The following is a 16,264-nucleotide window of genomic DNA, read 5'->3' on the forward strand; positions in this document are numbered from 1 at the left end:
AGGAAAATCTCTGAGCAAGGAGCAGCTTGCTAGTGATCTTGAACATGCTATTTAATCTCTAGATACAAGGTGGTGATGACAATATCAATAATAACTACCTTGCAGTTCCCTGAATCAGAGATAACATATCCAAAGTGTTTAGCACTGTACTTAGCATATAGTAGCAGAGTAAAAACTCAGCAAATGGAAGCTATGATTTTAAAAGCTAAACAAAACTATGCAATATCAGCTTTTTTTTTTTTCCCCTTAGGGAGACTAATTTCCTCCACAGCTATTTAGTAGACACTGGAGCCACAGTCCAGTGAGCTAATTTAAGAGAGAAACTCAGAGCACAGAATGCTCAGTTCCACAGAATTCCAACACACAAGTCTAACTTATTACTGTATCTCAGTTACCTCTACCATTACCTATAAATGGCATGAAGTAAAAAATAAGCATGTGAAACAACCTCAATTATAAAAATAAAATGTATTTAAATTATACACACAGAGTGCACAATGTATTTACTTACTGCATACAAATTCTGCTCAACTAGAAAGTAAGTTTTGTGTACAATAGAAACAGTGGTAAGAATTTCTAATAAGTCCCAATTTTATTTCTTTGATCCTAAGCCTCTACTTGTTTCCCTCCCACAATTGGGCTGGGTGTTACTAACCCATGTGCACATTAATTACAGCATTTATTTTTCCCTAAAAAGTTGTTATTAAGCTAACAGTGTATCTAAAAAGTATTGTTAACTTAAATTCAAAAACATATAATAAATAGTTGAGATGAGTAAAAAAAAAAAAAAGTTTTTTACTTTATCAGCAGTATGTCCTTTATTCCATACATACTACTTGCCCAGTCTTATATTCCTTGTGATCTTGAAATGGAAACCATGTCCTGTTATTGAACAAGCTCTTCTCATTTTTTCATCAGAAAGCCACAAATATAGATAAAGCATTTTTTTTATTTGCCTTGGAGCAATATATTTTGAATTAAGCCCAGCCTCCCATGTTTCAGTTTAGGGAGCTAAGATACATGCAGGTGAAAAGTAAAAAACTAAATTATTTGTCTTTCTACCTACCACATAACTATTTTAAATAATTTTCTTAGGTGCTTAGTTATTTAGTTATACCACATAACTATTTTAAATAATAATTTTCTTAGGTGCTTAGTTATCATGGTCATGACATCATAAAGAGTCCCACTTTGTCTTTCCTTTAATAATAAGCAAGCTCTGTTTATATGTATTTGAAAAACTGCCTCATGTGATATTGACAGAGCTATAGTATTAAATAACAAAGATGAATAAATGGTGTGAGTGAAAAATAGTGTATTCAACTCCAAGCTAGCTCAAAGGCTTATATGTCCATTTCAGCACTGGGAACAATTCACTATAGAATGTGAAAGGAAAATGACAGAACAATATACAAATTTTTGTAGGAATAATTTTGCATATATACCACAAGATCATTATCACATATTAAAAATAAATACACTGTTAGGTAATTCTGAAATTGTCATTTCTATTTTGGAGTTACAAATAATAATAAGCCCTGAGACAGAAGATACTGGTCCTCACACAGCAGCTGCCATTGCTCCGTTCTCAGTTGCGGTGCTTTATATAGAACAATAGGTATACAAGAGCCTTTGAGCCATTCCGGTATTCCCACTGCTCTGATAAATGAGAGACAAGTTGTAGGCAATATCTCTTCGTAAGTCTAACTGGTCAACTTCTATACCCTAGGGAGAAAAAGATACCTTTATGTTTAATATTTCCAACTGTCAACTGGGACAATTTTATGGCAAATTAATAGTTTTATAAGTGTAAGTTTTCAAAAGCTATTAAAGCTCATGTACTTAAAAAAAATTATAAAACTAAGCATATACCTTGGATCAATGCTGACTCAGTTAACAGCATCATGAAATATTTTAAATGTCTAGCCAGTAATTTAAAGTCTCACCCACAAGCTACAGCAGAATAAACGCCAGATGAATTTTGGATTTTAGAGTTAAAAAAGAAACCAAAAAAGAAACCATAAAAGAAAATACAATGGGATAATATAATCTTGGATAGGAAAGGTCCTTTTTATGATAGCAAAAGTAGCAACTATAAAGGGAAAGATTGGTATGACTTCATAAAAAACTTCTCTGTGTAAAAATAACATAGTATTAAATGAACACCAATGACCAGATGGGAAAACAATTCCTATGCTATCATGGAAAGGCATAGAAAGTGTAGGTTTAGGAGGGATACAACAAATTGACTCTGATATTACCTCAAGGGTATTACAGTTTTTCCCACATACATAACAAAGCAATGAATTCAATGGAACAGATAAGACCTATGTTTCTAATCTTCCCCAATACAAAAACTTTGGGTCAACTGAAAAAAAATCTGCAGCAATTAAAAATGATACCTATAAAGCTCAAGTAACAGGATGTAACAATATTGATGAAATAACACTGTATAAACAACCTCTTAGGTATATTTGAAAACTGCCTCCAGTAATATTGACAGGACTATAGTATTAAATGCAAAGATGAATAAATGGTGTGAGTAAACAAGTGTTTTTATACCTATAAAAATATATATACATGTGTATATGAATATGCATATACACCTATTTATATATATATGCATATATAAATATAAAATATGTATGAAATACATATATAGATACATATTAAATACATATTCAAATAGTAAATTTATATATAAAAATAGCATCACTATAAAAATATATACTCATTTGTTTGAACAGTAATAGAAAACAATTGTGCCGGGCGCAGTGGCTCACACCTGTAATCCCAGCACTTTGGGAGGCCAAGGCAGGTGGATCACGAGGTCAGAAGATCGAGACCATCCTGGCTAACATGGTGAAACCCCATCTCTACTAAAAATACAAAAAATTAGCTGGGCGTGGTGGCAGGCACCTGTAGTCTCAGCTACTCAGGAGGCTGAGGCAGGAGAATGGCGTGAACCTGGGAGGCGGAGCTTGCAGTGAGCCGAGATTGTGCCACTGCACTCCAGCCTGGGCCACAGAGCAAGACTCCGTCTCAAAAAAAAAACAAAAACAACAACAACAACAATTGTGAGGGAATACAGGGATTATGAGTTTTAAAAGTTTTTTTCTAATACAGTGCTATGTTAAAATACATTTAAAAATTAACATATTTCAGGATTTAAAATAAAAATCAGGATTTAAACACAGATCATCATAGTATTGTCAACACTTTACCCTATCTTAAAAAAAACTACATTAATACTGGTCTTTCATCTTTATAAAGAAACATGTAAGTTACACTTGGGAACAGTCACAATATTCTTCAATATTCAGACGTTATGTCTACCAGTTCCTGTCTGTGAAGCACAGGAACTACCTTGGGAACTAAAATGCTCACAGCCACAAGCCGTATATGTTCATATGGTTGCTGGTCAAGTCATAAGGCTCAGATGTCGAAGTGCTACCTGTTCCTGAACATAATTACGTAAACGTACTGAATAAGAGAAAACACATTTTAATATACAAGCTATAATTTACTGGCTGGACTTAGCCTACTGCCCTTATCTACAGACAGATGAAATGAAGTGTCTCAGTTTTAAAAATGCACAATACCTCTACCACAAGTGGAGGGAGCTCCAGGGCCTTCTGATAATAGTGGATTGCAAGATGAATCAGCCCCAACTGATGAAGGCCACGGCCCAAATTGTAGAATGATTCCTGGCAGGGCCCACGTAAACTGAGGTATCGATTAAGAAAGGAAAAGCCCTAACCAAAAAGAAAAAGATAATTCAATATTTCACTGATTTGACAACCATGTACCAGACCACTGTATTACTAGGTGCTGAAAATACAAATATTTTTTAAAAACCTATCTGCTTAGTGTCCTATTACTGTGTAGTATTACAGTGTAGTTAGGTGTCAACATTATAGCTCTTCTGAAGATGTAAGAACTTTTTTTAGCTAGGGATAAATATTCACAGAAAACAGAGCCAAATGTTACAACTAGCTACCAGAGATTCATAATCTACAAGTACACAAAACTTTTAAAAAATAATTTCAAGTTGGCTTGTGCTGTTATAGGCCAATAAACTTTTTGATGTGAGACTGATGCCTAAAAGATTGAGCAAGATATAAAATAATGATAATGTACAAAGGTTTCCTCTCAGGAGCAAATTCACTTAAGTATACTTAACGTTTTAGGGTAAATTTTACCTTTTATAAGTTACTTCTTAGGACCTTGATAACCTCTTAACCCAAAAAACTGAATTTTTTTCTCCTGAAAGCTTCTGACTCAAAGATTATGGAGAAACTATTTCAGAGCACAGCTACAATGACGCTGGCTCCCTGTGGGTCACACAGGCCAAAAAGCAACTTGTTTCTTTACCTCTTCCCATATTCACTTTCCTTTTTAATAGAGCTTCAGCTTTTATCATTCACTGAAATTACAAATTGCAAAGGTCCAAGAGTCCTAATTAAGTAATCAAATATATTACCAGATAATTAAGAATAAATCAACTAATTTATGAATATAGAATATAAAATAATTATTCTCTAGATGATCTGCTATATAATAAGTGGTCACAAATTTTCCTTTATAAATAGGTAAATAATAAAAATGAATTATTTTAAATGAATGCATTTTGGGGTAGTAATACTTGTGTTCAGTACACAAATCATACTTTCTGCATAATAAAATAACCTATTTGTGTGACTATGACCTCTATTCCACTGAAACACACAGCTCTCTTAAGTACTAGCAGACTATTCGACTGTTCATTGCAAAGAAATATCAAGTATTCATAGTTAAAAACGACAAGACAAATTTAAAGATAAAAATATGAGGAAAAAGGAATAGTAATCTCAGATGAATTGTTGTAATGCAAATGAACCTGTAGGTCCTCTAATACAATAATGGAATTACTTGCTGCCTTTTAAGAAATGTTTAACAAATTTAAGAGGATAATCTGAAAGACTATTCAAATAATAATTAGTGATTTAAAAACTAGCCAATGTGGGTAGCCACTTTATAGGTACTGTGAATTATCAAATTTAAAAACTGCAAAACAAATTCTATTGTTCTATTCTGTTCTGTTCTCCCAGATGGAGTCTTGCTCTATCACACAGGAGTGCAGTGGTGTGATCTCAGCTCATTGCAACCTCCACCTCCTGGGTTCAAGCGACTCTCCTGCCTCAGCCTCTCGAGTAGCTCGGATTACAGGCACACGCCACCACACCTGGCTCATTTTTGTATTTTTAGTAAGACCAAGTTTCACCATGCTGGCCAGGCTGGTCTCAAACTCCTGACCTCAAGTGATCCACCCGCCTCGGCCACCCCAAATGCAGGGATTACAGGTGTAAGCCACTGTGCCCGGCCAAAAACACACAGTTTAAATTGAAAAGAAGAGTTCTTTTGACATTATGTTACATTTCAAACATTTAAATCAAATTAATCACTAAAGGGCCCAATGTACTCACCGTCTATACAATATTAAATAAAAGTAGAAGTAATGAAACATTAACGATTTTACTTTTAATACAATATAAAGGTAAGAAAGATAATAAACCATAAAAAATTGTGTTTTTTTAGGTAGTATAATAGAAAACTTAACCATAGTCTTGTAGCAGGAAGAAAGAAAAATAAGAGAAATTAAAACAGTTTCAGAAATGATGCTATTTACAATAAAACCTGCTTCTCAGAAACTTTTTTATGGAAAATGTTTAACATACACAAAAGAGATTAGTCCAATGAACTTCCATATATACTCATTACCTCTTGTTTCATCTCTACCTCCAACCATTTGAAACCTATTTAACTATAAAAGTAATTTGAGGCTGGGTGCGGTGGCTCACACTTGTAATCCCAGCACTTTGGGAGGCCGAGGCAGGTGGATCACAAGGTCAGGAGATCGAGACCAGGTGAAACCCCATCTCTACTAAAAAAATACAAAAAATTAGCCGGGCATGGTGGCAGGCGCCTGTAGTCCCAGCTACTCGGGAGGCTGAGGGAGGAGAATGGTGTGAACCCGGGAGGCGGAGCTTGCAGTGAGCCGAGATCCTGCCACTGCACTCCAGCCTGGGTGACAGAGCAAGACTCCATCTCAAAAAAAAAAAAAAAAAAAAAAAAGTAATTTGAAATTTAGCTTCCATATTACTTTGAAGTACATGAATTTTTGTCCTACCAAGCCCAAAAACTACATATTTTACACATTTAATGAGTTAATCCATAAAATTTTCCTATCAATTTTTACCAGAATTTTATGAGGGCAAGAAATTCCACCTGTGTATTTACTCACTGCTACATCCCCGGTTCCTGGCACACAATGAGTGCTACGTTTAATTTATACACGATCCTACATTACTTAATACAGCAAATAGTATCCATTAAGGAAGAAAAAGAAGCTTTGAGGAAAAGGTAGATAGATAGAATATAAAAAAGGAAAAATTTAGAAGTTTTTTTTCAGGATTTTAAAAAAATTTATTATAGAAATTTTCAAATATACAACAGTAAAGAGACCACCTTAATGAACCCATACCTGGTTTCAACTGTTACCACCATTTTAATGCAGGCTTTATTTTAACCATTTTACTTTAAAAGAAACAAACGGCCCCTTACTAGACCCTGCTACTCCATTCAAGTCAACATTTTCTTTCTTTTCTCACCTACTACTTAATAAGACATGTCTATACCATATCATATTTTGGAAACAACAAACATACAAAAATGAAGTCACAGAAATGAAAATGCTGAAGGCAAAGTAGTGAACAAGACAGAAAAGATTTCTGATCTGCTGGACTTTATACTTTTATTAGAAGAGACAAGCTATTTATTAGGCCGGGCGCAGTGGCTCACGCCTGTAATCCCAGCACTTTGGGAGGCTGAGGCGGGCAGATCACGAAGTCAGGAGATCGAGACCATCCTGGCTAACACAGTGAAACCCCGTCTCTACTAAAAATACAAAAAATTAGCAGGGTGAGGTGGCGGGCGCCTGTAGTCCCAGCTACTCAGGAGGCTGAGGCAGGAGAATGGCGTGAACCCCGGGGGGCGGAGCCTGCAGTGAGCTGAGATTGTGCCACTGCACTCCAGCCTGGGGGACAGCGAGACTCTGTCTCAAAAAAAAAAAAAAAAAAAAAAAGCTATTAAGGTAGACAACAAGAAACATAATTTCAAATTATAAGAACCACAAAGAAAATTTTAAAAGAACAATTTGTTGGTGATGGTGTAAGGAAACAGGCACAATCATATTATTGTGTAATTATTTTTTTTTTCAACTACTTTAATTGAATCTTCAGTACCTAAGATGGCTAGAGACCTTGAGGACCAGACTATAAGGAAGCCTGCCAGTGCATTCCTCCAGATTCTGCCTGTGTCTTTGTCCCTAAAGATCTGGCTGTGTACCTTTACTATATTGCTGTAATAAGCCTTAATCATGAGTATAATTATATACTGAGTGCTGAACACGGGGGTTAAGTGTTGGGGACCCCCGACGTGTACTGAGAGCACTGTGTATTACTTTTGAAGCAGGATTTTTAAAAAAGTATTAAGTATATTCATTTTTAAGAAACATAAAATCAAGTAACGAGAAATTTGAGTGAATTACCTGTACAATAAGAGCATGTCTCCGTAACACATACTTCTGAGACGCCATATGAATAAAGGTTAGGCCTATGCAGAGGCTATAGAGAGGTTCATCAGGGTGAGTGCGAAAGGCTTGCACATACTGTCCTGGAAAATAAGCAGTGGTGTCAGACGGTGTGACAAGAACAGAGTTCTTTATTTCTTCAACACTTTTAAGGCCAAATATTACTGATTTTAACATACATAAGGTGGACATTCTATCTTAAATAGCAACCAGAGACCTATTAATTTGAATTTTAAAACAATGTATAAAATATAATTAAAATAAGTTCCCCATGAATGTGTGCTGACCATGAAGATTCATATGAGGAAGTAAATTAACTTTTTCTAGGCACAGCTAGACATTTCCATGTAAAGTAATACTTCCAAAATAAACAATTTATAAGCTGCAATCATTAAATCTGTTTTATGACCTTAAATCTATTTTGAAAAGAATGGAGGAGGTGTGTCTTGGTGAACATTTTTATAGAATCAATTGATCTGTTTTATAAATTCAAATGTGGTGGATCATGGAAGTGAGAAGAGGAAAGCTTTGTTTTGTTTTTTAGACTACAGGTGTTGTTTTCCCAGATGTAGCAACTATTTGTTTTTTCTGAGAAAGCTAAATGTATCCAATGACAGAATAAGAATTTGGAGTTTTACGAATTACATGTATTCCATATATACAATCATCTCTTGTCAAAAGCCTAATCATATGCAGTAGGGGAATTTAAGCAAGAGAATTTTTCTCATAAAGGAATAACATACAATGTATCACATATAGACAAAAATTTCTATTCCTTCTGGCTTCTATTTTGGAAGGAATGGCACCACAGACTCTCTTAGGCAGCAAAGATGGTAGACTGCCATTTGTCTATCATTTTAACCTTCTGTAAAAGTTTCTAATATAGGAAAATAAACTATTTATATTTTCTTAATATAAAACAATTCCACAAAGCACACACAAAAGAGGAATGTTTCCGCATCTGATGTTTGAGGTTACTGTATGAACAATGATAAAAATACAAGCCATACACAAGAAATCATGAAAGTATTAAATAGCCAAAAACCATAGTTTACTCATAAGAAGTAAATCTGGGAACACCGGCTTTTAGGTAGTAAGACATGCATGCCTAATTTTAAGTTTAAACATTTAGTTAGGTATTTTTCCACCTGTTTGCTTCTTCTTTAATTTTTTTTTTAAAGGAGACTCTGCAAGTAATACTTGTTTACTTCTGATTCCTTATTACAGAAATTCCTTATTATAAATGATTAATGAAGTTTCCTTGAGTTTAATTAGAATTAGTAAGCACCACATAAATAAATCTTAATATAGATTTATCTCCTAAAGGAATAAACTTTCAGCAAATCTTGAATATGTTTTGCATTATGGCAAATTAAAATCAGGTGGCAAAAGCATCCATAATTAATGAAAATCATTTTAAAAATAAATAGGCCTAAGCAGGGAGAATTGCTGACCTTTAAAATGAATTTTATAAGACCTACATCAGCCTTTTACAACCAAAGCTTAATAAGAATAACAAATATTAATATTAGTAATTATCATTTTTGCTATTATATCCACTTACTATATGTGCCAGGCACTGTTTTAAGTTCTTTATATTGACTCATTTAATTTTCACAATAATCTACAAAGTAGGTCCAATTATCTCCATTTTAGAGATCAAGAAACTGAGGCAGGAGGAGGTAGAATAATTTGTCACAGTGGGGCTGCTAATTAACCCAGACAGTTCCAATCCAGAGGCTAGGCTCTTCACCACACTATTTATGCTTGACAAAGTCACGTGCCAGGACACTTACCAAGAGCATGCTTAAAACTACCAGATACAAATGCATTGTGTCCATTTAAGACACATAGGGCATGATTTTCTGGGTTTTTCAGCATCAAACGGAGACAGAAGCGATGATGTCGTACATCTTGGGAGTGCATGGTAACTTGATTGAAAATGTTCCAGAGCTGGGGTTTATTGACATTTTCCATTACCATTATCCTAAAATTGCAGGAAGAGGGTGAGGGAGAAAATAATGTAAAAATCTTCCTGATTTCTAAAAATGAAACCCTTCAGTGCTGTCCCACCAGCACTGAAATGTACCACCCTCCAACAAGGAAAAGCAGATAGTTTCAATCTATTTAAAGCAAAACTCTCCTACGCAATGAAAGATTTTTCCCAGAAAATGTTGCTTTAAGTTAGTGTTTCTATATCTTATTTCTACTTTCAACAAAACTTTTAAACTAAAACAGAAGCAAGTGGTTTAGGTTTCACTTTTTCTCTCCTTGCCCACTATAGCTGCAGTACCGAATAACAACTCACTCATAATATTTGCCAGGCATTGGCCGGGCACCATGGCTCACACCTGTAATCCCAGCACTTTGGGAGGCTGAGGCACCTGAGGTCGGGAGTTGGAGACCAGCCTGACCAACATGGAGAAACCCCGTCTCTACTAAAAATACAAAATTAGCTGGGCCTGGTGGCACACGCCTGTAATCTCAGCTACTTGGGAGGCTGAGGCAGGAGAATCGCTTGAACCCGGGAGGCGGAGGTTGCGGTGAGCTGAGATTGTGTCATTGCACTCCAGCCTGGGCAACAGGAGCAAAACTCTATCTCTAATAATAATAATTGCCAGGCATTGTTAAAAAGGCATAACAACTCCTTTAACCTTCATCATAACCCTATGAGATGGTAGTATTATGATGTCCTTTTATAAGTGGGAAGACTGTGGCACTAGAGATTACCTAACTAGCCTAAGGTCACGCAGCCAGTAGGCATCAGGGCTGGGATTTGAACCCAGAAAGTCTGGTCCTAGAGTGCACCTTCTTATATACTGCCTCTGAGAATCACCAATGAACCAGTTTATTGTTTAATAGGAGAGCCAAAAGTAAAGTAGCTTCTAAATCAAAGTGCATGTACTTACTCTATTAAAGAATCTAATTAAAATAAATAACTGGGAAGTCACCTGATATAGTTGTATGCCTTTCTGAAATTTTTGTCCAGAATTGCAGCAGACAGACCAAAGTATTCTAGTTCTTTGCGTTTTTGCCTGTCATCATAAAATGAGTAATATTCCAATGAGGAATCTACAAGCAACTCAGCCTCTTGAAATCGGAATAGGTCACATAAGGAGTATATGGCCTTCAACAGAAGATTCCACCAGTCATCCTTTGTCAAGACGCTTGTGAGCACAGCAAATATTGCTAAAATGAGACCAATGAAAACGAGTTAGGACACTGTATTTCCAGAAATAGCAGTATTAGAAAAATTCACATAATCAATTTTAAGACAAGTTTAATAACCATGAGCCTAAATTGTTGCCAATGCTCTCCAGACAAAGATGAGAAGGGGTAGTTGCTTGCTTACACTCCTTCAATACTATCTGCTTCTTCTCTGCCAGTTTAACAATCTGCGTTCCCAGGCTACCTGATTAGGACTTGGTCTCTACAAGTTCCAGCTAGTTCCATCTGCATTTGTCCATGCTAGCTAGGATATATCTCCTCCAGGGTAGAACAAGTATACTTTCTATGACTGCAATCCCATAGAGAAGCGGTCCCCAACCTTTTTGGCACCAAGGACCAGTTTCATGCAAGGCAATTTTTCCATGGACCAGGGCTGAGAAGGATGGTTTCAGGATAATTCAAGCACATTACATTTATTGTGCACTTTATTTCCATTATTATTGTTGTAATATATAATGAAATAATTGTACAACTCACCATAATGTAGAATCAGTGGGAGCCCTGAGCTTGTTTTCTTGCAACTAGACAGTACCATCTGGGGGTGATGGGAGACAGTGACAGATCATCAGGCATTCAATTCTCATAAGGAGCGTGCAACCTAGATCCCTCGCATGGGCAGTTTACAATAGGGTTTGCGCTCCTATGAGAATCTAACACTGCCGCTGATCTGACAGGAGGGGAAGCTCAGGTGGGAATGTTCACTTGCCCACCCACTGCTCACCTCCTGCTGTGTGGCCCAGTCCCTAGCAGGCCACGGACTGGCACCGGGGTTGGGGACCCCAGTGATAGAGGATTACGTACATACAGGCATTCAAATGTTTGCTCAGCAAAAGACTTCAAATTCATACTCTGAGATTCAAGTTGTTCTTGATCTTTTTCTGATCTCAATTTTCTCTGCCTTAAAATGTCTCTTTAACAACCTCCTTCTCTTCCTTAGTTCTCCGTAAAAAGCCTCCTTTTATAGCCCTTAAGGAATATCAAAAGCCATAAAAAAATTTTACTGTCTTTGCCTCCAATAATTTTCCTTCTGAGAATCTATCCTAAACAATCAAAATATGGACAAATCTGTATGTATGAAAATGCTTACTACATTACTGCTTATAAAAGAAAACTGTCAAAAGTGATCATATGCCAAAAAATAAGAAAATGATTAAATTATGGAACCACTATCCAATGGAATATTACACATTCCTTAAATATAACTATGAAGAGAACAGAGCAAGATGATAAAATGTCTATGAGAAAATGTAAAGTGAAAAGATCACAGTACAAAAGTTGCATGTAACACAAAAAGGCTTAGTTCATCCTATCCTGGTACATCAGTGTAATGTGATCCTCACCATGATAAAACTTACAAAACAAAACAACAAAACCTTATGAGCCTAAGAAAAACTAACCATAGACCTCCAGTGAGGAATCACTGAAAGAAAACAGGCAGATCACACAGGGAGAAAAATACAACATAAGGAAACATGGTTAAAAACACAAGCTGCAGAGGTAGAAGCTGTCGTCTTTTAAAGTTATATTACTTGAGACTAGGTCACAGCAACTTATTTTCAAGGAGTTTCTACGACTATTGCTACATTTGTTAAAAATTATTTCATAGAGAATGGAATACATATAAGTGAAGTCTCTGGACAAATTCTACTGTCATCTAATCTTCACAAATTTCTTAAAATATATTTTCTTTTTAAAAAGTCAAAGTTTTGTTTTACTTCTTTCACAGATCCAAGCAGATGCTTTCCTTTTAATTTTTTAAATTTAAAGTATTTACATTTAGCCTTTCCTTTTTAACATCGAATGAGAGATTTAGATTAGAAAATTTCATTTTATTTGAAAAGGATATTTTCAATTAGATTGCTGTCCAGTGTTACTTCATGAGTCTTTTTCAATTCAGCCAAATTTTATATAACATAATGCAAATGACGTGATTACCTTTTGCATCACAGTTTGCTGACTCTTGGTCATTGCTGTCTGATATTTTGTCTCTTGATACTTTAATAAGATAGAGATGCCTCTCTCCAGACTTGGAACTGGATATCAAACAAACTTGGGCTCGATTCATTGCTACCTGAAATAAAGATGAAAATTTCAGATTCTTTAAACAATACCTGTTTTGTTTGGAGACAAAGTCTTGTTATGTTGGCTCAGGCTGGATTTGAACTCCTAAGCTCAAGTGATCCTCTCACATTAGCCTCCCAAGTAGCTGAGACCACAGGCACATGCCACCATACCCAGCTCTAAACAATTTTTTAAAGAAAACCTATGGGTCACAGGTGCCACAAGACTGAAAGCTCCCTTAGTAAGAAAAAAGGAAACCAAATTACTACATTAAAAAACTAAAATTAGAATGAACTGACTTATTTTTCTCTTACCAAAGGAATTTTGGGTCACATTCCTCACCTCAGAAAGAAAAAAGGCAATTCACATTAACATTATAACATGCATACACACACATCCCCAGAGATACACCCACAGAGCTACCTCCCTGCAAATAAGCTGGACTCAGAATATTACATCTGGAAAATACTTTTGCAAAGTGAGTAATTTTGGCACATAGTACTGTCCACAGGGCCAATATCTGATAGACTATGGTGCTCACTTTTCTAAATATGTACTAGGGAAGATTTTCACTTAAGCTACTGTCAAGAACGTTCAGTCATATACCAATAATCTCTAGCTTTTTTGTTTTTATCTTTCGTTTTAAAAAGTTTGAGTTTCATGAAGTAAAACAATTATAAAGTAGTATAATCTATGTTTAAATGAAATACTAAACATTTAAAAAGTCAACAAGGCTAACATAAAGATCATTACCCACCTTTAAAAGCATGGCTAACATAGTAAGTAAGGTATCCACGTAACCATACATTTTGCCTTGTGAAAACAACAGAGTAGAACGATGAAGCAATAACTTCAGTTCCTAAACAAATAAGCACATGATGATGAGCCTAACAAGATTCCTTTTCTACAAATTGTTTTATTTGCATAGAAACATTTTTAAAAACCAAACTTTAATAACATTTGCTTTATGGTCCTTCACAATAATTAAGAGCCAATATTTTAAAAACTATAATTTGTAATAAGTGGCTGAAACCCAATACTTAAAATCATTTTTCAAAAACTTGAATACACTAAAATAAAATTTTGGATATAAGCTATAGAGACATCCTTAATGGAGAAGAAAGTTCTAAAATATAATGTACCAAGAAAAACTTCCCTCTATGTGACATGGCCCACCTGCTGTGCAGCATTTGCATCCTGTGCTAAAGTATCTGGATCATACATTGGTTCCAGAGCTTCCAGAGCTTTCTCAGGCTGGCCCAGCTGCTGCTGAAGGGTAGAAAGTGATATCCTTGCATCCAAATGCAGTGGGGCCAGATCAACCACCTTGCCATAGCTTTCAGCAGCTCGCTCCATATAGCCTAAGGCCTTTAAACATTCTAAGATGATGTTAAAATAAAGCATAAGTACGAACTACAGATTTGTAAACTGGCCAAAATTACTCTTCCATTTTAAAAGAAATATAGCAATATAAAAAATTATAACAAGAAATGAATACGTACTTCTAGTACTTTAAAACTATCCCTAATCTCTATTAATCAATTGATCTCTCTAATAAATTTAAATTGCTAAGGAGTAATCAGCATATACACATAATTTAGGGTTCTGCTTTATTCATTGAGCATTACATTTTAAACACTGTCTTCATTGGCATTTTGAATGGTTACATAATCAAATTGATTATGTAATTATATTATTTGCCATTTAGGTTGCTTTCAAAATTTTTACTCTAATAAATAATACTGCAGTAAATATCTTCACATATATAAACCAGAGCACACAATCGGCAGACCAGTGTAACCCACAGGTATGTTTTATTAGCCCACAGTGGTTTTAAAAACTACTAACATCCTACATTTCTTAAAATTAGGATTTTAATAAAATCCAGGGTACTGGATTCTTTTGAAAGTTCTGTATTTGGCCACAGTGGGTGCCCCATTCCCACATGACACATCAGTCCATGCAGAGAAAGTGCCCTTTAGAAAGGGCTCCTCAGTTTCCACCTCTCCCTAGTATTCTCTCTCACTTCACTCATCTTTATTACCTGCCAGGCTCCCAAGTTTTGTGATCCCCAATAGAAACTACCTCCTCTCATCCTACTCAATTAGTTCCTGAATATAAGTTCTCAGAAGTGAGGTTACTGGGCCCTATTTCTCAAACTTTACACCCAATCAATCAATCAATACATGCGATCATTTTAACGTGAAAACAAGTCTCTGTAAGCATTTCTTCTTTCCATCCTTTTCACTGCACTCTATCTCCTAAATATCTTTACCTCCAGTTGCTTTCTCAAATCTCTCCTGACCATCATCTTTAGGTTAAATTTTGATAATAAAGGAAGAACACTAATATGGATGGATCATCACAGTGACATTTCTTACATTTTCTCATTTTTCACTTTAAAAACATTTTGTTATTTTGTTACTAGACTACAAGCACTGAATTCCTCTAATTATCTTTCTTATATACTGATCCCAAATTTCTTTATCATTTTTAGATGACTCTGAGATTTTATCTTTCATTCATCTCAAGCCACATGGGCTCAAAATGGAAACAGCATTTATCAGAATCATGATTAATAGGATTTTTAAAGTATACACTATTAGTAACACAGGAGCAGTTCCAATATCACAGCCTTAAGTAGAAAGGCAATAAAAACTAAAATATCCTGCTCATGTCTTTAAAATTCAAATCTCACAAATAATGCAGCTTTTTACGATGGTATTACATTTGTATTCATATTTATTCATCTAAACAGAAAAGTGTTATCTTAATCATGAAGTGCTCTCTTTCCTAGTTCATATCTGTGATGTGAGTGCACTACTGCCCCAAAATGCCAATCAGTACTTCTCTATAGTGTTGTCATCATATAATACTTAAGAACCATTAGTTTTCTGCCATCACATAGTATTTGAAACCAAGACTATTCGATTTTTAATGCGTCTTTTATGTTGACTCAATTAGAAATACTATTAGAATACTTTTTGCTTTCATGTAAGAGCCATTAGTTTTCTGCCATCACACAGTATTTGAAACCAAGACTATTCGATTTTTAATGCATCTTTTATGTTGACTCTGTAAGAAATCCTATTAGAATACTTTCTGCTTTCATGTATTTCTTCAAAAGATTTAGTCATGTTTCTTAAGCTATTTTTCCAGTCTAAATGATTCACTTCAGATTACTATGGACTTAGGCACAGTGTAATAAATGGCTGATAAAACCCAATTTTGAGCATGCGTGGCTCAAAGAGCACTGAAAAATATATTAATTTTTCCCAATATAACATACTAAATATAAATCTATAAAAACTCTTCAAAATTAGATTTTGCCCCAAGTCTGACAAT

The 16,264-nt window shown here is 35.2% G+C and overlaps 1 protein-coding gene across 1 annotated transcript in view; it reads right to left on the reverse strand.

The window, feature by feature from the left end:
• Positions 1-1,300: 1,300 nt before the first annotated feature.
• The window catches only part of GTF3C3 (general transcription factor IIIC subunit 3), a 36,962-nt gene continuing 21,998 nt past the window's right edge, over positions 1,301-16,264 (reverse strand). The window contains exons 11-18 of the mRNA XM_030803007.1: positions 14,096-14,298; positions 13,677-13,778; positions 12,794-12,929; positions 10,582-10,819; positions 9,427-9,617; positions 7,589-7,713; positions 3,603-3,755; positions 1,301-1,725 (exon numbers count right to left, since the gene is read on the reverse strand). Of these exons, the coding sequence (XP_030658867.1) occupies positions 1,603-1,725; positions 3,603-3,755; positions 7,589-7,713; positions 9,427-9,617; positions 10,582-10,819; positions 12,794-12,929; positions 13,677-13,778; positions 14,096-14,298 (1,271 nt within the window). The 3' untranslated portion in view covers positions 1,301-1,602. The remainder of the gene's footprint in view (positions 1,726-3,602; positions 3,756-7,588; positions 7,714-9,426; positions 9,618-10,581; positions 10,820-12,793; positions 12,930-13,676; positions 13,779-14,095; positions 14,299-16,264) is intronic.

The sequence above is a fragment of the Nomascus leucogenys genome, chromosome 22a, assembly GCF_006542625.1.
Source record: "Nomascus leucogenys isolate Asia chromosome 22a, Asia_NLE_v1, whole genome shotgun sequence".
Lineage (NCBI taxonomy): Eukaryota > Metazoa > Chordata > Mammalia > Primates > Hylobatidae > Nomascus > Nomascus leucogenys.